This window comes from Rhipicephalus microplus, chromosome 8 (genome assembly GCF_043290135.1).
Source record: "Rhipicephalus microplus isolate Deutch F79 chromosome 8, USDA_Rmic, whole genome shotgun sequence".
NCBI lineage: Eukaryota > Metazoa > Arthropoda > Arachnida > Ixodida > Ixodidae > Rhipicephalus > Rhipicephalus microplus.
Genome location: NC_134707.1, coordinates 54,746,519 through 54,771,074, shown reverse-complemented (window position 1 = coordinate 54,771,074; position 24,556 = coordinate 54,746,519). Strand labels below are relative to the sequence as shown.

General features: G+C 41.4%; 1 protein-coding gene across 2 annotated transcripts; it reads left to right on the top strand.

The window, feature by feature from the left end:
- The first annotated feature begins 5,251 nt into the window (after positions 1–5,251).
- LOC119164487 (large neutral amino acids transporter small subunit 1-like) lies at positions 5,252–20,545 on the top strand. 2 transcript variants are annotated; one of them, XM_037416684.2, is made up of 8 exons: positions 5,252–5,478; positions 9,173–9,263; positions 12,185–12,388; positions 13,300–13,401; positions 14,623–14,883; positions 17,065–17,196; positions 17,744–17,840; positions 19,598–20,545. In XM_037416684.2, the coding sequence occupies exons 2-8, from the start codon at positions 9,260–9,262 to the stop codon at positions 20,376–20,378; spliced, it is 1,581 nt and encodes a 526-aa protein (XP_037272581.2). In that variant the 5' UTR covers positions 5,252–5,478; positions 9,173–9,259; the 3' UTR covers positions 20,379–20,545. The 2 variants fall into 2 exon arrangements, with proteins under 2 accessions (XP_037272581.2, XP_075727980.1); XM_075871865.1 differs by lacking the exon at positions 9,173–9,263 and having other exon boundaries at positions 5,253–5,478.
- The last annotated feature ends 4,011 nt before the right edge of the window (positions 20,546–24,556 follow it).

Below are 24,556 nucleotides of genomic sequence, written 5' to 3'. Positions count from 1 at the left end.
GTTCGCACTTACGTTGTTGTGTGTGTGTTTTTTATTGAATCGTTTGTGATTGTCATTCTTATAATACCCCTTCTAGGGTTAACGCTATTAATAAACAAACAATATCGCAATACTGGCATGTGCATTGCTTTATCCTGCCTAAAGATTATTTTTGTTGCTTCTTTTCTAACTCCTACGAATATTCACGTCGGGGCTGAAGACAGCTGTATGATTCTATAAGTGGTAGATTACCAGGCCAATTAGAGTTGAAGCTCGTTATTTTGAGTTAGAAGGGAACTTCAAAATAGTTTCTTTTAGGTGGAGTTTGAATTAAAGGGCGGCAGCTAGAATGAGCGTACATCCGTACACACTACACGGGCAGGACCCAAAGTCTTGTTATCGCGGACTCGTTGTCGCGAATAAGGTCAATGGATGATTTAGGTTTGTGCGATTAAGGAAAACAGGGTTTGTATCAGTTGATCTAGAGAATGGGTTCATAGACCTGTAGAAACAGCTGATGAGACAGTGATACGCCAGCAACAAGCACCGACGTGCATTCACGCGAGCAGAAAGCCACACTACCAAAAGCAGTAATTTGTATTTGCTTGCCTTCATTGTGATGCGACCCCATAAGCTTTGTTCGCAGCTTGCCCGAAAAATCTAACGCATCGTCCGAATTATCATCTGGTGAGATAGCCTACTGTTTCTTTTTTACTGGACGTCTAGTAAATTTGGCTTTTGGCTTGGTTTGATTTTGAGCGTACTGGGAGAAATCTATGGCGGAGCGGCAGCCTCCATGGTTCTTTATTAAAAAGAGACAGATTCCCAGTAAAAAAGGGTGTAAGACACGGAAACACAATGTTTCCAATGCTATTCACTGCGTGTTTACAGGTCTTTTTCAGGGTCCTAGGTTGCTAAGAGTTAAGGATAAGAGTTAATAGAGAATATCCTATGAGATTTGCTGATGACAATGCCTTGATGAGTAACTCAAGGGATAAATTCCGCTCATGATTGCTAAGAAGTATGTTTGAAATTTAATGTGCATAAGCTTAAAGCTCTTGCGACAGTCTCAGCACAAAACAGCGCTTTGCGAAAGGGGGAGAGGGGCTGGAACTTGCAAAGGAATAATTCTACTTAGGACCGCTAGTAACCGCTGAGCCGGACCATGAGGGTGAAATAACTGGAAGAATAACGGTGAAGTGGATCACATTCGGCAAGCATTCTGAAATCGCGAATGATGGTCTACCACTAACCCTGAAGAGGAAGCTACGTAATAGCTGCATCTTCCGGGTATTTACCTACAAAACAGAAACCTGCAAGCTTACAAAGAGGGTTCAGCTCAAATGGAGGATGACGCAGCGAATGATGGAAAGGCAGATGATTGGTGTAACATTAAGGGATAAGAAGAAAGCGGAATGGGCCAAGGAAGAAACCGGCGTGAGGGATATCATAGTTGAAATGAAGAAGAAAAGGACATGGGCTGGGCAGGTAGAACGTAGGCAAGATAACCGCTGGATAACTGACTGGTTCCCAGAGAAGGCCAAAGCATGAAGGGGAGACAGAAAATTAGGTGGGAAGATGAGACTAAAAAAGTTCTCAAGTATAACGGGACAGAGGAAAGTACAAGACCGGGTTGATTGGCAAACATCGGAGAGGCTTTTTGTCCTGCAGTGGGGTAGTCAGGCTAATGATAATAACAACAACGACGACCACCACGATGACGACGACGACGACGACGATGATGATGATTATATGACTGTTCGTAAGAGTGAGGGCACATATACGCACACAAATGACCAAGGGAAGGCCATAGTTGTGAAAATGGCATCCAAATCGATTTACAAGTGCTGGTGCGGATAGCATAACGGTACCTCGGCGACACAACTTGATAGGAAGCGGTGTTAACTTAGCGAATAAGTCAAAATGTTAGCGTTTTTTTAGTCGTGCGGCAGTTTCACTCATTTGGGACATCTTTTGGGAGATTCGAAATTTGAGGTAGAGTGGTGTAAAACCGGCACAAAAAATTACGAATCTATAAGAGCTGAGGAATGCTCGGAGCGAGTCTTAATAAATGATGCCAAAGCATACACGATCAAACTGCTTGTGGAGCGGCTATCTTTAGCGTGCAATGTGGCTGTTCCGGGAACTCCTACTATTCCAGTTAGATATGGGCAAAGCGCTTTCGAATGGCACGGTTCACCGCAAACAGGTGGACTACAGTTGCTCACTGGTTCACCATGACGTATCAAGGAGGTATCAGCACAGTGTAACTTCATCAGCCACATTAAAAACGGTTTGAAATATTGTTTAGGTAAAAGTTTATATTTTTACGTGCTTCACTAGGTCAAAGACTAAATACTCAGAAAAAAATAATAATCAACACCATTGTTTAGCGACTTTTGGCTTTATTTGGAGATGTCTATGAAGCGTCCTGGTGGCTTTGCCAAAAATAAAAGGTAAAGGCAATGTTGTCAGGTGTGTGAAAGACATTCCAAGCATTTGGTCGCGCGGGCTTGAGCACGAGGCATTCTTAAGATGTTATCACCCCCTGATCGTGGATGCGTTTGAGGTGTTTTGATTTGTTGGCCAGTTTTCGGCTGAAAGTTGAAATGCCACCGTCAGGGTGTAACAAACACATTTTCATTCGTATTTTTATTCAGTATTTATATGCGCTCACTGACGTAACTCACTGGCATGTGAAGTAGCACTCGCAAGAAGGATCGCTCATCCAATTAGATTGCGACGTGCTAAGCGAAAGAAATGTTTTTCGCCTTTACAAAACAGTAAGGAATGAGCACATGGGAGAGCCTGTCCTAGACATGCTCCCTCAGTATCTTTCTTTAAAAAATTCTAATATGACAATAATATACTGTGAGTCTTGACTGTCTAGTCCATCATCTTTACCTGTACAGACAAATATTTTGCGTCATCATCATTATCTTTGTTTCACCGCGTGTTCTCTCTATGGCTCAGACACCTGTTTTGCACTACAAGTATTGTACCATCGTACCGGACGCGGACGTCTAATAATAATAATAATAATAATAATAATAATAATAATAATAATAATAAACCGAAACGTCGAAATAAACCACGTTGTGACCCCTTACGGAGGATGTACTTTACTTGCAACGCTACGGCCACTCAACCACCATGCCTGCCTATATACATATACATATATATATATATATATATATATATATATATATATATATATATATATATATATATATATATATATATATATATATATATATATATATATATATATATATATATAATATGTAAATATACGATTGAGAATTAGGTCTAACATCTGCATTCTAACCGAATTTTATCACTGTATGCAAGGCTGCTGCGCTATCTAGTAGAAAGTTCTGTTGCATTTCCTTAGCACTGTATAATGCTACCTGACAGCCTAGCAGTTCTCAACATCACATTTCCAAATAACCATATATATATATATATATATATATATATATATATATATATATATATATATATATATATATATATATATATATATATATATATATATATATATATATATATATATATATATATATATATATATATATATATATATATATATATATATATATATATATATAAGGGAAAGAAGTGTATACCTAAGGGCTCGTTTTTCCGTGTTTTAACACAATATTAATGAGATCTAACAGACAGTAATGCCAAGGAATGTACAGGGGAAGTTATTAGAACCAATGAAATATAAATAAGAAGACAGAAAAGTGGATGAAGAAATAACCAGCCGTGGGCAGGAATCGAACCTACGACCTTCGAATAACGCGCGTATATATATATATATATATATATATATATATATATATATATATATATATATATATATATATCAGTGGTAAAAAAATGAACAGTCACTTTTCATAAACAACATCTACATTGTGTGTGCTTTCAGCTATATCAAAAGTGTTGTTGGGTAAAATTATAGGAATCGTGCTGAAGTCGTCGGTAGTCTCTCAGCTCCTCGTCTTCGCACTCATAGCCGCAATCCAAGAAGGATAACCGATATGGCTTAGGCGGAGGTCAAACAACATCACATGGTAAAAATTATCGAGCCCCACACGACTATGTGCTTCAACATCTTACCACCGTTTTGCGTGTAATACCCCATATAAGGTGCTACGTTAGCATTAAACTCATCAGCTCCCCCATGAGCCATTACAATTGGGAATAACCTGCCAGACGACATAGCTCCTTTGTCTAATGCAGACCCGTTCTACGACGAACTGCTCATTTCCACTGAAGTAGATTATTGTCCATTAATAAACAGCAGAATTTTCGTATACACACACACATATATATATATATATATATATATATATATATATATATATATATATATATATATATATATATAGATGTATATAGTGTATTGTACCTCTATTGTGTATACATCATGTATTTATTCATCATGTATTATGGATTATGTACATCTTACTTATGAAGTGTATAATTTATTCTGTGTTGTTTTCTAGTGGTGGCTCATTCATTTACTTTTTTTCATTTATGTTATTTTATAGCCCCCCTTACACAATGTCCAAGAGGCCTGTGAGAAATTTCCAACAAATACAATATTAAAATATATTGGGCAATCTCCATATTCTCACGTAGATGCTAACCATCTAAGTATTTCCCTTCCTCTTTTCTCTTCTCTCTCTTTCTATCAATATTTTGAGAAAGACAATGCTGATTTGATCCTACACATTCACACATGTGACTCTTACAGCAGCATTGGGCTGAGTGCCTTTTTCCCTGTCAAAGTTGTTACCTACTGACAAATGGAGAGTGATGAAGTCTGGCAGATTCCTCGAAGTGGCATGAAATAAGCAAGATATCCTGAACGTCCTAAAATTTTCGTAAGCAAAAGACCAAAATCAACCGATCCCAGAACCTGTGCAATCCGGGTAGGTGCCGAAACGATTACACAGGCTCAAATTGCGACTCTTGGCATGCATGCGTGCAGTAGAACACGGATGTCGTCAAGCGAAATCGAGCGCGAAGGTCGCTGCGTCGAGCGAAAAAATGTATAAATTACGCATCAAGTAACGGGATGAAAAGACTGTCTACGCTTGCACCGTGTGCCGGCGGCAACAAGTCGTTTGCTAGCCGCGCACCGAGGCCGACAGAAGCGCGAGCCGACCCGACGGAAGCGGGAGGAAATTAAAATAGTAAGAGCGCACAAGCAACTTATGACCAGCACGCCAGCACTTTTCTCTCGGCATTGAGTTCGTCAGAGTCTCTTCGCCTCTTTCAAACCTGTTTGCGCAGACGTACGTGTATACCTCCCTCCCCTGCTCCTCCTCCTCTAATAGCATCCACCCTTTCAATATCGTCGAGCGTTTGTAATGCCGCCTGGTATGCGAGCATAGGCCACCGTGAAATCTGCAACTACAAGAATCTCGACTAACTGACATTTCGTCGGCACTGCACGCTTGTCAATTGTGCTGCTCATCAACCATGGTAAGTGACCTAGTTAAGCGCTAAATTGTCGATTTGTTTATTGATTGAACTTATCCGAGTTGGTACTGGAATCTTCTTCACGAATAGTTAACTGATACACTCATTTGAAACCTGTTTAGATATCTCCTCATTAGCATACGGCGTAACGTAACGAGTCTTTGCGAAGCGCTGTTGTCGTGTAGGTACGCCAGGCCTACCTTGAGCTGGAATTAAGGTAAAAGCGAAACTGCTTCATAGACATACCAACATGCAACAGCAGTGAAACTCGCCCCGATATCTCGTGCAGCGAGAGAGTAAATGTTGCCGTCGTGCCTTTGCTGGCGCTGCCTTCAGGCATGTGTATTACAAGAGTACCTTTGTTCTGAATCTGGTCGTTCCGCTAATGGTTGCACGGCGAAGTGGCCCCGTTGCAAGCGTAAACAATGCGGACCCGTTTGAGACAATGGAAAAGTGAAATGTTTTTTAGAGAGGAAGGGAGGAAAATATACACTTTGCTTGGAAAACATACAGTAGCTTTGCTTCTCCTGTAGCATTGCGTCACAAAAGATCTCTTTATCGAGAGATTATATCATTACGAAACACCAGACGGAGCGCCAGAATATATGATGGTAAATCAGGGTCTGATGTGCTTTGAAAACTAAGACTAAGCAAACAGGGCTTGCTCTCTTTGTATATTGAGAAGTAGGCTATTAGTGCAGTATTGACCAACGTTTCTTGCCGCAGAAATTTGTGGTCGCTGAACTGTTGCTCCGATTCTACATTCCAATTTACCTTCAATGCTTACAGGAATATTTAGGAATATCATGTCAAGATCTCGAATGTGAAATGTTTTGGGGGCATGAGTTATTCGAGGGTATTTATTGGGACTGTGTAGTATTGTTGTCCGTCTGATCATACAACACGGCCTTACAAGCAGTGGACCATTACTTGACGAAATAACAGCGTAACAAATATGCATGCTATCCTCAAGTATTCATGTCATCTAGCCTAAAAATAACTCTTTCATTGTGGGTGTATGTAAAACCACGCTTGCCGAAATGTCCTCTGTTTACTTCGACCGGCCATTTCGAATCTAGCATTTTGAAAATGTCCCCATGTGCTTCACTTTTTTCCATGTATTAAAAAAAATGATCATTAAGTGAGGAGCTGCCCGCAAGACCATTTATTATATGTCCAATCTTTTACATTGAAAACAATAATTTATATCAACACGCATAGATTACCAAGTGTTCTACTGAGATAAAAGAGTGAAAACGATCGTATAGTTCATATGTACTTCATTTAGGGTAACAATTCGGATTCTACTAGTTCATTAGCGGGACGAGTATGGTGTTAATACACAGCTACTGCCTGTACAATGAGGCAACATTGACGTTCTCCGGATGCACCTGACAATCACAGAAATTGTCCCATTTTTATGAGCAAATACAGCGTCTATAATGTACATCAGCAAGCCTATCAAACTCTAAATGTTCGTGTGAAATAAGCTTCGCTATCCAAAATGTGACAAAAGTAACATTATTGCGGGCGCGATTTACAACATTTCTACTCATATTCAGCATCACCGTGGTTTTTGGTTAGCTCTCTGTAAACTGTTAAAAAGCCACCACTACGAGGTCCAGTCCAACGGGAAATTCAGCACTGCGTCTTTAAAATTGACATCTCGAAGCACAATTTGATTTCTTTTCCACCCACATATTCCTACTTCGTCAAAGAGAGAACATATCTGTAAAACACTGTATAGTCGTCGTGAGCATTTGCTTATTCGAGTATTCTTCAAAAGCCCACACCTGCCAAGAAATGTCCAGCTTTTTCTATCGTCATTGCTCACCGACTTCGCCAGCTGTATCCTACATCAATGCTTGCCATTAACCTACGGTTCGCCATGCTCCTTTATTGGATAACTGCAGCAGCCCCAATTGTTCACTGTAAAGACATATTCATCCAGCTGTACCGTGCTATTCATTACGCATCCCAATTACGCATCCCAACAGTCGTAACTGCCATTATTAGGGTGAGACGGGGGTGCGTTGTAGTAGCACATTGATCACAAAATGCTCCTACGTTCATCCCTTGCGAAAAGTACGGACACTTGGGCGAGCTGCAACTGATTCCTGACTGGCTGTGCAATGTCCACATGCAATGTAAGAAGTCAAGAATACGTGGGCCCACGGTGTACATCTCTTTGTACGTGCGTTTAGCCAGTCATAAACCACCAAGATGTGCATACACTTCCCCAATTGCACTCGCGCTTCTGATGTGGCTGTGCTAGAGAGAAAAAAGTAGGTCATTTAATTCTGTAAAGGTTGACTCACCCGTTAAAATGTCGAGCACACGACATGTGGGTGAGAAAATATTTTTGAGCCCTCAGCCAATAAAACGCCCTGCTACTAGATCTGAAAGTTCTGCCCGGAGAGTCGCTATCGAATTAAGCGCATGCCCGATTCAATTTTTTTTTGTTTGAGGGACAGGGCACTTCCGCTTCAACCCGTTCACATGATGTTTCGTCTCCTCCAGCTCACTACATGAGCTCGGCGCTGCATGCAATATCTTCACTGATGTTTCCCGGCCGTCGACCGTCCCTCATTTTCATTGGACTGGTGGCGAACATTGGAGTTCACTCGATTTGTGTGGTACATATTGTTTTTTTTTGTCAATGAACAGGAAAGATACACGTGACCCTAGTCATAGCATCATCGCTGTAAAAATAAAAGACCAATTTTGGGGTTTAGCTGCGTATATGAAGTTTTGGTAGTCGTACCAGTGCATTAGAGCAATTTCCCAAACACCAAGGTGTTATGGTAGTTTCGTATAGGTGGGTCAAGTGAAGCGAAATACAGGTGGAAAAACATTTCTGTTTTTATCTGTATCTCTGTTTTTCGATCTTCTTTGGTGGCCTAATTAGGTTCTGCTACTAGCGCGCCAAAGAGAAAGAAAATTTGAGCTCAGGTAGTAGTCATTTAGAAAATTTGGCATGGGATCTACAATGTCAGTTATGATAAAACTCAGTAACTTAAGCAATTTTGCAGAACAATGGCAGTAATACTTTCTAAAAAAAGCACTTTGAGAAAAAATCATCTGAGGTTGATAACATTGCACTCGGATAAGAATCTAAGCCATTTCGTATACGCCAGAATCTCGCAGATAAACATGGTGATGAGTCAGAGTGCTAAATATTTAGAGCATATCGACTTGAACCATGCTTGTTAATGTGCAGCCCTACCAAGTGTTCACCAACATCGTACACGCATACTAGTCAATACAGTGACTAAATAATAATGCGTAGCTACTTCTGTATTCTCTTGTGTTAGAGCTGTCTGCAACTATCAATGAAATTCAAGAACAAACCCGCTATTATTCAAGCCGATTATTTCAAAAATCCGATTATTTAAAGGAATGTCCCACAAGATATGCTAAAAAAGCCTGTTTAGATAAGAAATGCAAAGAACAAACTAATCAAACGCTTTAATGAGACGCCGAATGTCCTGTAAACTGGCAATGGAAGACCGAAATTGACGACAACCGACAAAATGACACCAGCGGGTGTGCAAGTGCCAGGTAGTCACATACAAAGATGCCAATACACTTACGATATCAGCGTTGTAGATACCTAGGTTTGCTATTTAGAAAGAGTGATTTCTAGTGTTGAGCGGCAATCGCTGATGAAGTGTTTGAATTCATGCAACCAATGCAGCTTTGAGCGGAGCGAGACATGAACGCCAATCCACCGAACATGGTGTTGCGCATCCTTGTATTGATTTAGTGGCTCGTCAGTGGCGACATGGGTGAGTAATTATTACTGCATTATTGTTTCAATTTGGAAATTTTATCCCCACCAAAACTGAGTTGTAGATGAATTTGTCGTTTTTTTATACTGTGAAAAACGTATAGTCATTGCGTGTTAGCACTTTAACATGTGCTGCTAATCCTTGCTGAGTAACAAGGAAGCTAGTAAGCACACCATGTGCTTTGAGATGCCAATTGATAAGCGTAATTTTAGGGTATTGGAAGATAGCTCATTAGACCTGAGAACAAAGTAAGGTAGTCGACGCCCTAGTTGACATCGAGATAACCAATTGACTAGCGCTGTCCACGTATTGCGTAACCACAGAGGAACAATGTTTCGTGGTGGGAAGAAGCCAAGGTATTCGCTGACATAAAAATGAAACCAGCTTGCACAGGGCAGGCTAAGATTGTGAACTTTTCTGTGTGGTGGAACTAATCGGTTGATAAGAATGTATATGATTTGTAATTCTCTGTAAATACTATAACCTACCCATGACTCTATACTTTGAGCAAATAAAGCAGCTAAGTGGCTAGTAAGGAAAGTAGCTTCAGTCAAAATCGACGTCTAGAAAACAGCTGAAGTTAACAGAAATTGTAAACAGCACGATTCGTCAGCACAATATGGTATATTCGGAGAAAACTGATTGCCGAAAATTTTGTGTAGACATTTTCTTGAGGCAAGCGTAGGGGAAGAGCCTGATAACTTGCCTTGTCAAATGGCTCTTCACTTGAAGTACATGTGCACGTCCTCTACAACTGAAAAGCTGTATTGTATTTTTCGCTCATACTGCTCACATGATCATGAAGTCGATGACATCGCCATTAGCTGAATGTTATGATCAAATAATTCACACAGATGAATAAACAGAAACCTGTTTTTTTTGGTTGTACCCTTTGGTGTGCACTCGTGAAGCAATGACCGTGTAAGAGCTCGCTACCTTCCTTGTTGCCGCGAATATTGCGAAATCGACGCGTAACGCTTCTGCACACGTGTTGTTTCACCACTCCTTGAAGTCGTTATTGATTGCAGTGTAGCTGTTAAAATAACAGGCAAGGTTACGTTGAGTTATGGAGAATATATATTGTTGGTGACTATCTCTGGGAGCAAATCTTATTAAAAGGACAAGTTTCTAAACAGCTGAAACAGTCATACAGTTGCAGTAATACGGCAAAGATCAGCTCGAGAATATGTCATAATTATCAAAAGTGCTTTTTAAAACAAAAAAAGCTGCATGATGTACCGGCAAATAAACATCGTAAATAGAACTTCAAATAATTACAGGGAAGTAATTCGGTAAAATGAACAATATAATAGCCTATAAATTGCTGAGAGAACAAATGATGGTATCTTTCAGGTCTTGTCCCCACCAATAATACCCAGACCTATAAAACGGAGCAGATTTGTTTGTTGTCAACACTACTGACCACCGATAAATAACAAAGTCCTAAATATTGCGCAAACACCAAGAAACGAGCAAAGGGTGCCGTAAAAAACAGTTTTTATACATAGTTCTGGGATTAAAAGAGCGCTAGGAACATGAGAACTTATCTATAGAACAAACTGTTACTTTTTAAACGAAGCAGTTCGCTCAGACGCCCACCAAGTAGACTTGTTAAAGAACACAAAACGCACACTGACTGCTTTAATGTATAAAGGCGCTTATGATGTACCACCAAAGAAGCTCTACTTGATTTCATTTTATTCCTGACAACGAAATTTGTTTCCGTTGACTGCATTGAGGTGGCGAAGTTACGTGATTGACACTTGTCGTCTTACTAAGGTTCGCTCCCTTTTTGTTGTAAGCTTTCGCAGTTTTGTCTGTTACCGAAGTGATTTTACCTAAAGTAGTGTCCTCATGAGACTAAAGCAATCTAGGACCAATACTCTACAGCATCATTCATGCTCCCTTTTAATGTGTCTTTCAGTACGGCACTTGAAAAAAAAATGCAGCAACTTTCTCAACAACTCGCTATGAAATCTTTGTGAGCAAACGCAAACAGCTGCGAGACATAAAATGAAGCAAAGAATAGTTTATCGGTTCTTGGGCCATGCACTTCACTGGAAGGCTGTTTACGCCTGGAATATCGTACACGAAGCGTGGCAAAACTGACAATACCACATGTTTGCCAAAGATGAATCGGAAAGCTTAGAACGTACCGTATAGTGGCTGACTGCGCCAGGAATGTAGAATGATTAGTTCACACATTGTCGTTTTACTCACACTTGCGGACGCGGCGAGAAAAGACGATTGTACGATTCGTGTGCTCCAGCATCCTCGACTTCGTTAGAATAGAAAGTGAGCACAATGATTATATCAAATAGCGAAAATCAGAGAAATGAGAAAAATAAGCAAACTACAGCTGAGAGTTATCTTTAAAGACGTGCACATTCAGGCAAAACTTCTGACGTTTTCCACATTTCTTTTTCCACGTTTGTTTTCAGCAGGTCTTTTTTTTTTTTGGTACGCATGAACGACAGAATTCTTGAAGTTCCAAGAGAAAGTCCTTGAAAAGAAAGAAGAGTTGGATAATAAGAAACCCATTCGATTCTTGTAACAGAGTTGATTAAATGCCATGAAGTACTTTTGAGGGTCAGCCACTTTACTGTTATGTTTGAATTCGACTGCACTGAAAGACAAAGTTCTGTCCAATCAATCAATCGAATTTTTTTCTTTTAATAGAAACTAACATTGAAATGCGGAAATTAACACTACGAAATGCTAAATTATATTAGCAAGTGTTTTAAAATGGCAAGAAGTGACATTATAATAACGGATTTATATGCGATAACACCTTATGGTGAGTTTGGGAGCTATTTATAAAGACTCAGTGCCTACTATAAATAGCTCCCCTGTATTTCATTTGACCGAGTCTCAGTGAATGACGTTTACACTTGCTGATGAGTGATACGCACACTCAGGGTCGACAGCGAGCTACGCGGTGAAGGACAAGGCGTCGAAAGAAAATTGCGCAACGCATACTGAGCGCAACACCAAAAGCAATGCACCCGAAGCGCCTCAAGAAAAGACAGTGGCGATGGCTCCTGCAGCCGCTGGGAAGGCGACCCTCAAGCGACAAGTCGGTCTTGGAAGTGCTGTCGCCCTCATTATTGGAAGCATCATTGGTGAGCCACCTAGGCGTTTATGACGAATACACGTCGAAGGCTCGCTGGCATGGCTAAGTGGCCCATGCTAACAGTACCAGAATCGCACGAACAGAAAAGTACCTGGTGGAAATAGAAACGGCCACCACCATAACTAATTTGGTGCACCATCTGACGAATTTTCGGGAAATTGCGGTAACGGTCCACACGAGCGGAAAATTTCTCTCGTCCACTTAGCTCATAGTAACCAATATTGAAAATTATGAACTGAAAATAGCATCCAGTCTGTTTTGATAGGCTATAGCATTCCATTGCTTTATAAATGTTGTGTCTAACAGGAAAGGCATTCTTCTACCCGTTCATTTTTTATAAGCTTCCCTTTGAAGCATAAGAACTGCGTCAAAATTGCGAGAAACAAAACTGGGTAATTGAACTTTTTTATGACTTCAGGTCCACATAAATCTCGTCAGACTGTGATAGCTTCATATCTGTAATATGCCTTCCTCTCCAGCATTTCCGCACTTTTCGGAATGCCGACGGCCAGGCAGAAATAAAAAAATATAGATATTTCTCAGCTTCATGTGCACAGCTCAACAGAGACGCCTCTCAGCTCAAAAGTCAGTACTTCTTAATTTCTTCTCCCTAAGGAGAGTAACCAAAATTCAGACTGTCAAGCAATTTGAGCAAGCCACCCGAGCCCAAAGTCGTGCCATGAATAAATAATTGATTAATTTCTTATATGAATAAATTGAATGAATTGTTGTTTTGGTGATTCGTTTGTGAAGATAAGTTTGATTACTTATTAAACAAGAATTCAAGACTGTCTAAAAGATGATAATAGACTCATTTTAGTATTCATTGCTCACATGCCTTCGGGTACTGGGTTACTAGGTTGAATTCTGTTTTATTTTATGTGTTTTTATTTTTCGCAGGTTCAGGAATTTTTGTCACTCCTAGCTCCGTATTCAGGAACTCTGGTTCTATTGGTGTAGACTTGTTGGTGTGGGTTGTCTGCGGAATCTTAAGCATCATTGGTGAGTTTGTTATTACAATATGTTTGAAAGAATAAAAACGGTAACCACAAAATAAAAAAGCGCCATTGAAACTTAATTTTCTGTACAGTTTTCTTAGGCGTAAGATTATACAAGAGACTTTCAAACTGTTTGAAACAACACTGTCTTCTCCTCACCTTTAAAGTAAGTAAGGCACAAGTTCTATGATACCACGAGAAATATTACGTTATTTTTGAATGGCATCACTAGCGCCGAGGTTTTAAAATATGTTAAAAAACCTTTATTGCAAAATAAGTCAATGAACGTCAGGGAACTACCTACTTTCCCCATCACTCTCGGATGAAATACCTTGAGACACGGCCACAGCTGGTGCTTGACTCAAGACGTCCTTCTGGACTTCCTGGTCCAGGCTGCTGAGCAAGTCCTTTCAGAGGCCCTGCCCTGCAGCCCAGAGCGCGAGCTATAGCACTTTGTCAGACATGAACACAGCCTGTGGGCCAAATTTGCTGCCTCATTCCGAAATTTGCGCTGTGACCAGCATGATTCCGAATTCCACTTTCTGTAGTAGAGTACCTGGTTTGGTGAAAGACTGGTCGGTAATCTTCGCCAAATAATCGTTTGTTTCTTCCTGAAGAGTATTGCCACTTCCAGATGCATTTGCCGATTTACTCTGTGGTGCACCCTCACTCCTTATTATCTGTGATAAAGCTTCAGAACCTAAAAATTAAAAGACGACTCTCCGAAAGGGACTTAGCGTTTCTATTTAAAGATGATTACAGAATCCTGGCACACAAGATTGTGCAACGACGTCTTCTTACAGAGGACAAGCGCCGCCTGCAATCAGCTCCCCGCCTCTATCGTCTCCATATAAGAAGAAAAAAGTTTCATACTCCCATCACAAGATGCCCACTAAATTTGCAAGCTTTTTTTCTCTTTTACCCTTTTACCTGTATTTGAACTCATTGTTATTTCCCTTCGTTTCTGTTGTTCCTCTGGGCCATATGACTATTTTAATAAATATATTCATAAATCAACCCGTGACTTGCTAAAAGAGTTAACGCGTCTTTCTTAAGGTAGGTATATAAACCCGTGACATGCTAAAAGAGTTAACGCGTCTTTCTTAAGGTAGGTATACTAGTGAAAGCCACATGTGTAGCAAATAAAAAGTCATACAACTATTTTTAAAGTGTATAAGCGCTGTAATACAGGTCTGTGACAAACTTACACCTTCACTTGCCGCAGGTGGACTGTGCTACGCCGAGCTGGCGACGCTGCTGCCGGCGTCTGGCGGGGACTACGCGTACCTGACGGCTGCTAGCAAAGTTCTGGGTCGCTTCGGCGACGCGCTACCATTCCTCCAGATGTGGTGCTACTCCCTAGTCCTGGATCCGATGAGCGCCGCGCTGCAGGGCCTCACTTTCTCGAGCTACGCGCTCAGCGTCATCTACCCTACTTGCGAAGCCCCTTACGAGACGACCGTGCTCGTAGCGCTGGGCTTCACTAGTGAGTCGGATCGTCCTTGCGTTTAATGCTAAGCGGCGAAAAGGTTCCAATGCTAGCGTGAAAAGAGTAGAACAGACCGGGAAAAAAAAGTGAGATAAGGTCGTCTTAGTCAAAACCAACAGCGTAAATGGGCATGGTCAGGTCATTGCCGTAGCTAGAGGGCAACATAAGTCCAAGTCGTTAAACTAAACAAACTCGAGCTGCATTTAAAAAGAAGGCAAGCAGCACGTTATAGCGTGACAAAAAGTTAGGTGGGCCGACACGATTAAAAAAAGTTTGCGGGTATAATGTGACCTCAGCAAGCACAACACCACGTTCAGTAGAGGAACACAAGAAGGACATCCACCCTGCTGAGGGCTCAGGATAATAATCATGATAATGAAAAGCGACAGCTAAGGACTTGAGCTTATGGCATGGCGGGTTGTGATGGCGGGCACCATCGTCATAACGATAATTATAATTGGCCGTGGTGGATCACTGTTTGGGGGGCTCGGCTGCTGACGCTGAAGTCTCGGGCGCAATCCTGGCTGCTGCGGTCACATTTAGACGGAGGAAAAACGGCAGAGGCCCGTGTACTTTGCTCTACCAGTACACGCCAAAAACACCAGATGGTCGTAATTTCAGGAGCCCTCCACTAAGGCACCTCTCGTAATTATATCTTGATTTCTGAGCGTGAATCTCTAAAGATAATAATATTTATTGATTATACTACTAGACTAACATTACTGGGTCTCAGCTGCGCGCTATGCTATTTATTGTAATAACGAGTGATATAAAAGGGTGGAACTTTATATGAATTCAGCTTCTCAGTATGATCAGGTGTGAAAAATATAAAAACTCCTTCTTTCATATACCTACATTAAGCTCTTCACTAACAAAATAATGATAGTAAGGAGCTTATGTCTTTCCTTAGTCTATGTGGGGACCTCAGATAACAGCTGTAGACCACAGATGTTATGAGAAACTGTGCGACTAAATAACGGAGTATTTTTGATACAAATTGGTGATGGTGAACGCTCTCAAATTTTCTAATGACAAATATCTCTCTAGATGTTTGAAATCAAAGCAAAATATTGTGACATTTTTCTAGGTAGACAATTGTAAATGACAGCGCTGGAACGATGCAACAGCACCATGTTTAAGGGTTTGGAAGCAGCAGTTAAAAATGATACGTCTCGCGCCTTAGAGGTAATACTGACACATTTCTGAGTCTCCAAAAAAGGAAAAATTTTTGTTTTGTTGGAGCACAATGTTGATTTGTGAAAACACAAGTAAAAAATTTGGCTTTATATAAAGTTTTCTACGCCTAGCCTTTGCAGGGCAGCTTCACAGAAACAGATGTCATCACGACGAGCCAACACCGTTCGCTGGGGTTAAGAGAGAGAGAGAGAGATAAAGATGCAAGGAAAGGCAGGGAGGTTAACCAGACGCACATCCGGTTTGCTACCCTGCACTGGGGAAGGGATAAAGGCACCAATTTTGTTGATTTCAGCTCCATGTATGACGTGATGTTCGTAACCCCAGTGATTGTGTGTACTCTCTCTGCAACCTCTTTTCTCCCCTTTATCCCTCGCTGGGGTTAAGAACATCACGTCATACATGGAGCTGAAATCAACGAACTTGGTGTCAAAGTTTCAGGGCGAAAGTTCGCCTATTTATATACACAGCATGTAACTGACGGTTGACGATGAAAATACCGCTCATATATGTCACAATAATCACTGATTCCGCGTAACGTCCCAAAACCATGATGTGATCATGAGAGACGCCGTAGCAGGAGGCTCCAGAAATTGCAACCACCCAGGGTTCTTTAACGTGCAACTAAATATAAACACACGGGCCTGAAGCACTTGCACCTCCATCGAAAATGCAGCCGTCGCGACCGGGAGTCGAACCCGCGCCCTACGGGTCAGCAGTCGAGCCCAATAACCACTAGACCACCGGGGCGCTGGTTGTTATACGTCATGAATTTCTGTGCCTACGTCAGGCTGTGTTGAAACTTTATTGTGAAATCAGTGGTAAAGTTTCAAGGCAGCGGTCTAAAATATATTTAATACATTGACACAAACTGGGCTATATAGAGCAACCAGACAAACATTTTCTAAAAGAGTTGAGTACTCCATGATATTACCGACAGAATTTAGATATTGGAAATAAACTCTTTCTTGCATTTTTTCCCAGGCCTGGCTATATCTGTAAACTGCTTCTCCGTGAAGGCATCTGCGAGAGTTCAAGACATCTTCTCCAGCATCAAGTGTCTCATTTTGATATCAGTCATCATTACGGGAGCAGTATTCGCTTCGACTACCACCCGTAAGTAAAGACGTGTGCTTTTGGTTTGATCGTTGCAGTAAAGTTATGTGCAAGTACAATGCATGCACTTGTAAAATAAGTCAAAAATGTAGATGAAACCTAATTAACATGGCACATTTTAATGTACCGCTACATTTATGTCCTTTATTGCTCACTGCTACCAAAACCATCCAAATGCAAACGGCCTCTCTACATGAAGAGCTGCACAAGCTGGAAAACTCTGGTTAGGTTACCCTGCTTCAATCATATTACTTTCTGAAGGTCTCATGATGTTTAAAGATACACCATTTGTACGCACTTAATTCTAAAATTGAAACTTAAAATAAGACTACTATCAAAGTTCCTGAAAGACATGTCTAATCCAACATGATTAACTGCAAACCGTCGCGCTGGTAACTACCGTTAAAATGACGTGCGAATTTCGCCTTTCTTTCTCAATAACATGTAAAATAGAGCCGCCTGAAATTCCCTGCATGTAGTAAGAGGACATTTTTTTTGCAAGCTTTCCTCTCATATTAGGACGTATACAACATGGCTTCCATTTCAGGCAACAATTTTCAAGGTGAAGCCATATTCAACAAGCCGGAGTCTGCCAGCCGACTAGTCCTCGCGTTTTACGGTGCACTCTTCTCTTACGGAGGCTGGTGAGTGAAGCTGCGTAGGGGTTGACGCGTCCACCATGTCCACATTCAAAATCACTGGGCATTATTTTTTTTACAGCTGAAAGTATATAGTTTACACTAATGCATTTTCCCTACGCTTAGACTATCATCAAGACAAATAAATATAACTTCAAAAGAAACAAATATCTTCCTAACTTTCTCGAAACAGCTCGTTAGATATTCAGGAAAAAAGGTTCTTTGAAGATAACTCAGCAAATATTGTAACCACGTAAAGCAAAAAGAAGAGCTTCATTGAGGCAAACTACGGCCCTGATTCATAAGTCATGAAATTAATATAGACTGCTGCGTTAAAGTAACTTCTCCCGAAAATATGCAGGCTCACCATTAGCGTGACAGGTAGTAATGGCTGCAGGGTGACGTATTTAGGTTTAGCAGAATGATTAAGTGGGCTGGTTAGTGTTGCATAGTAGACGAATAAAACAGCGCTGAAGAAGGAACGAGAAAAGGACTCACACGCGGCGCTATAGCACCATGTTTTAATGTTTTTCTTGTCCCGTCTTTACCTCTGTTTCATTTTTCGCCGACGTTTATATCCCAATTCATGAGTAATATTGATAATCTCACAACTTATGGCATTCGCACCTAGCGGCACCACGTTCCTCGAACAGCACCTGGGATTCACCATTGAGTGAGTGTTGTTAAACTGTATCGAAACATCTGTAAGAAATACCTTGATTTGCCTGGAGAGGTTCGAGTCCATAGCTAGCACGAGTGATAATTCATGACATAAATAACACAAAGTAATCATCAGTTGCGTCATGAGCGATGAAACACTCACCAGATATGAGGGTATGAGTCAGGGATACGCGAGTGCGAAACACTATTAGAAAGAAAGGGACAACTCATCGAAAGCCGTAATTGAACGCCGGCATCCTGCGTGACCAAAAGTCTGCGCAGGGTTCCCCTTCTGGGTGGGGGCAAAAGTTCGTCACAGCACCCCCCTCCCTATCATGTCATTGTATGGGGCTAATTTTGCGCCCCCCTCACCAAATGCCTAATGTATGAGACTGGCTTGCCTCCACCCTCTCGCCCCTTCTGCCCACTCACCGCGCGTACGCCTGTGCGTGACAGTCAAGTAAATTTCGCAGAGCTCCGCCAGCACTTCAAGAATCTTGAGAGAAAATAATGACGGCATACCACGCCAACGTCAGCTGTGGACGCCGAGTTCACTATCGGCTTTTATAACCGTGTAATAAGCATTACATAAAACTCCTGTTTTCCGCAAGCTATGGTACACTTTTGCACAACCAGTGTGATAATTACGCGCCCTATGATATGCACATCATCACACCGTAGCCTGCAGCTTATTTACATAAAGCTCCAACTGTGCTCTCACGGGAGTACCATCCTTACGTAGGACCATAGGATACTCCTTGAGCGTCAATTTAGCCTACATGTGTACTAAACCACGATCGATCCCGTAGCCAAAGGTGAACAGTCGGAGAAGAAAATACTGTAAACCAACTCGCCTTCCCGTGCTGTTGGTTCTTCCAACATATGCTGTCTTTAAAACGAGTGTTTACCGTAAAGAGTCAAAGCTTTCACCGAATAAAGACCTTGAAACGCCAAGCACAAACTTTCTCCCTACGGGCCTTCCCCCTATATACCCATATCTACTCAAAATTCACAGCGAAGTCTGTCGAACTCACTAGGCTTGACTGAAACAAAAACAATATGTAGTAGAAGCCACTTCCTTTGTTATTTTCTTTATGTTCCAGGAAGCAAATATGCCTCATCGCTGAAGAGGTCACCGAGCCAAGCAAGAACATTCTGAGGGCCACCCTGCTCGGCATCCTAGCGGTAACCGCAATCTACGTGCTCACCAACGTCGCCTATTTCGTCGTCCTCGACTCGTACACCTTCGCGAGCTCTGAAGCGATCGCCGTGTCCTTCACCACCGCCACCTGGGGAGCCAGAGCCGCCGTCGTGATACCAGTGGCCGTCTCCATAAGCACCTTCGGCACTGTCTGCGCTGGTTTCTTCAGTTCCGCACGCGTCATCCTGGCGGCGTCCAGGCAGGGACACCTGGCGCCCATCTTCTCCTGCATCACGGTTCACTCGTCCACCCCAGTGGCCGCCATCATGCTCCGCGGAGCCCTAGCCTTGGGCTACACATTTATTGGTTCTATTTCATACATCGTCGAAGCTTCCGTGTTCTTGGACAACGCGTGGGAAATCGCAGTGCTCCTGTGCCTATTCTGCTTCCGCCGCACCATGAAGGAGGCACACAGACCTTACGCTGTTCCGCTGCCCCTGGCGGTAATCAAGTTACTAGTGTCGATTGCTCTGTTCGTGATACCCTTACTGCGACCCGTGGACTACGTGCAGTATGTGGTCATCCTGGCCATGTTAGTCGCCGGTGGTGCTTACTATACGGTGTTCGTTGTGTTCGCACACAGTGTTCCCGGAAGTGAACACGTCACGCGGTTTCTCCAGAAAGTTCTGGTTTCGGCGCCGTGCACGAACGAGCTGGAGATCATGTTGAAAGAGAAGATGTGATAAACGTGCGTCTGTGCTGCGAACGAAGGCGAGGGCAACTCTCTGTGAATGTACTTCAGAACACGTAGTGCCCTGAACCCGGGAGAAACGTGTGCCTTGTGTTTGTTTTGTATTCTGTCTGATTAGTGTGGTAAATTGAAGTACGATAAACTACCGACACACCCAAACACCCTTCTTTCTCTGTGAATGATTTCGGCATCGAACGTACAGAATATATATACATACTTATTTTGTTTACGGTTTCACGTGTGCCAATGGCACTGCCAAATTTAGTCATGTATGCGTTGCGAATACATTAGACACAGCTGGTGCCTAACATGCACTTGAAAAGTACTCGATTTTTGCAGCTTTATAGTTTGGAGTATCCTCTTAGACAAAAAAAAATTTGGAATGTTTTTCTGGTTCGAAACGTCGTCTACTTCGCGTGTGTTCTTTGCGTTATCACCGAGGGCCCTCTACTTCCCGATAGCGAATCGCATGTGGTTATCAGGATGGCTTAGCACTCGGCAGGTCATACTACAGCGGCACAGCTTTCGAGAAAAGAAACGCAAGCAAGTTCGATGACGATTATTGTAGTGTGACAAAAAGACACCTCAAAAGGACCCGTTGCCCCTAGGAGAATAAGAAGAAGGGTACAAAAAAGGCAGGAAACCTAGTTATACACCTTTTTGTACATCAGGTGCAACGTTGTGGTTGCTATGGCAGAAGTTCGGTGATCAAAAATGCGTAAGTCCGCGTGCCATGCATGCGCTAGAAATTTGTTGTTGTAAATGAGGCATCTGCGATTGCCTTCAACGTCGCGCTACGGAAACGGATTGCTGAGGCCACTATAGGGAGACAGAGATGCTTTAGAACCACTGATTGAAAACTGTGTAAACAACTTGAGCTGTTTATTTCTATGGCAGATCATATCTTTATTTATTACTCGCCTAAAAAGAATTCCTAACAAAAAATTGGAAGAAATTATCATGGAATAATTTTATGAGATCAATGCAAGTACTGCCAGAAGTCTTGCTAGCCTCCATAGCATAGCAACTGATGTATAATGTGGAGAATAGGGCAGAGTCCGGAGGCTACCTGCACTGGTAATAAAATAGAGAGGAAGGAAAGTTAGAAAATGGTAGATCAAGGAATGTAGGAAGGAAGGAATAAGGAGAAGGAAATAGAGGTTAGCCAGTTTTTAGACCGGCTGGCTATCCTGGGCTGGAGAAAGGAGATGAAGGTTTTTGTTAAGAAAGGTGGGTGCGTTTACATACCATCGTGATCGATATTGTGAAGCATTTATATTGGTTGGCCTTGTATCTCTGTGAACCGAGCTAAAATATTCAACTAGCGCTTTCGCATGTTCGCCCTAGTCTATCGCGTGTGTTCTCATATAAGGCTGTTTGTGACGTAAGATTCTAATAGATTTTTTCGTCAGGACAGCTCAGTTTCAAATACTGTTCTTCGCGTGGAAGGCCTCGGCTTTTGCCAAGCTTCCCGACAATTCCGTGACTTCTCACCCTATTCGGAATATCATTGCCCTGCATAATGCCGCAGGCATGCTTGCGTCTAACATGTGGGGCCATAGCCATATACTAAGCCTCGTTGCGATAAACAATGAGCTGCGGTTTCCTTGCCTGCCTTGTTCACCCGCATAGATACACAACCAACTCACATGGCGTGTGTAGGGAATAATGAATATTATTGGCTATATGTACTGCTAATTCTAGTTACTGCGGATCTAAAATTCACAAGTGACTGCAGATGTTTGGTTGTTTGGTAAAAGTTAAGAATTTAGTAAATATAGTTATTATAGTTTATAGTGCCTTATTCCGGTTGTACGTAAACAATGTTATAGCAGCCAAACTGCCGTTCTTTGGGTGCGACGATGCTCTACAACGTAATGCTAACTTCATTCTCTCTGCATATTTTTGCTCTCCTTCGACCTTTATTTCCATTCGTATTCGTACTTTCTAGTGATTGGCTTCGTAGTCTCCTTACTTGGGTTCACTTTGGTCAGCCGATTTCACATTATACGGAGACAAGCGGTGCAGTGCTGCACGCAAGCATCGCCCGATCCGGGCCACGTTTTTTTTAGCAATGATTGGCTCTTTTTTGCAGCTTCTGTAAGTGAGCCAATAATTATCCAGAAATGTGATCGGAAGGAAGCCCGACCGCAATCAAAATCGTCCACGCGTAAAACCGGGATTATTACACGTTCTTGAATGAATGAGCAGTTTCACGTTTTTTCGGCGAAATGTATGGATAATCGAAGCGAAGCTGGTCCCATACCGCCTGACAACGCTTGGCTGCATTGCAAAATTTAAAAAATTAAAAATATATATAATATTAGTGAGAAGAATAATTGACAAGGTTCTGCATCCCATAAAACCACGATGTAATGATAAGGCACTCAGTCATGAAGGGCTCGAGAAATGTTGGCCATCTGGTGTTCTTTAGCGCATATATATATATATATATATATATATATATATATATATATATATATATATATATATATATATATATATATATATATATATATATATGTATATATATATATATATATATATATATATATATATTTATATATATATATATACATATATATATATATATATATATATATATATATATATATACATATATATATATATATATATATATATATATATATATATATATATATATATATATATATATTTATATATATATATATATATATATATATATATATATATATATATATATATATATATAATTGCAGGGAATAAATTCTTGGACGCCGGTAAATAGTATGAAAAAAAAAGGAGACACACGTCGAAAAACGGAAAGGTTTCTTTACGTTTCGGCCGTGGGACCGGCCGAAACGTGGTTATTCTGACGAAGGCCGGTCCCACGGCCGAAACGTAAAGAAACCTTTCCGTTTTTCGACGTGTGTCTCCTTTTTTTTCATATATATATATATATATATATATACATATATATATATATATATATATATAGATATATATATTTATATATATATATATATATATATATATATATATATATATATATATATATATATATATATATATATATATATATATATATATATATATATATATATATATATGTGTGTGTGTGTGTGTGTGTGTGTGAATAGTATATTATCACTATTATGTAAGCTGAGCCACATTCTGGCTGTGCAACATTTTTACGTTTTATCTTTAACTCTTAATTACTACAGCTAACACACGTAGAGCCTGGTTAACAGTGTGGTACATGGTATATACATGTACATGACGTTCCCTTGTTTCTGCGTCCCAATTGTCAGGGCCAACCCGTTAATACTGTTTGTGTAATGTATTGTGCGATGCGTTGTGCGGGATGTACTGGGATTGACACCCAGCATCTCCACCAAAATGTTGCGCATGTATTTTACTACTTTAGTGTGGAAAAGTATTCCAGCAGTCAAGATGGCGGCTGGTGTATTTTCCTTTGAACATCAACACGTCGCCGTTCTCTTGTTCGCACAACCCCGCATTGTGATAGCCGCAACCCTGCGATCATTTGTCTCGTTCGCGGGTGAGAGCTGACTGTGTTGAACCATGCGTGCCGATAAGGATTTAATTTAGGGCTGAATTCGAGTATTGGCCCCCACAGGGATGAGACACGCTTCGGATGCCCAGCCACGGCTGTCGCATTTATAGGTGCGGACCGAAGGAGCACTCATACATTTAGATTACGGTCTGCTTCGAAGAACGTCGGCTGTTTAAAAATTAGTCTGCACTGCTCCGCCACGACCTTGCTGGTCATGACGATAGTTATAGCGCGAGAAAAAAACGACGACACAGAGACAAGAAGGACACGAAGGATCTTGTCTCTGTGTTGTCGTTTTGTTCTAGCGCTATGACTATCGTCATGCCATACGAACTAGCCCAAATCTGCCACACTTCTTGCTGATCAACTGTGAGCTGTCTGGCACGTCAACATTTGTGTGTGCGCCGTTGTGTGTTTGTGCATGCGTTTGTGTGCTTGTACGTGAGAGAGAGAGAGAGAAAGAGAGAGTACTCGAGCAACATGCTCCGCACTCTCCGGAGCCGGCTGCGCTTAGCCATTGGTCTGGGCTCAGCTTCATGCTGGCAAAAACTGCCCGCGCGACGCGTAAAGGCCGCGCTGTTCGTGCGTTCTTGACAACACGGAAAATGCGG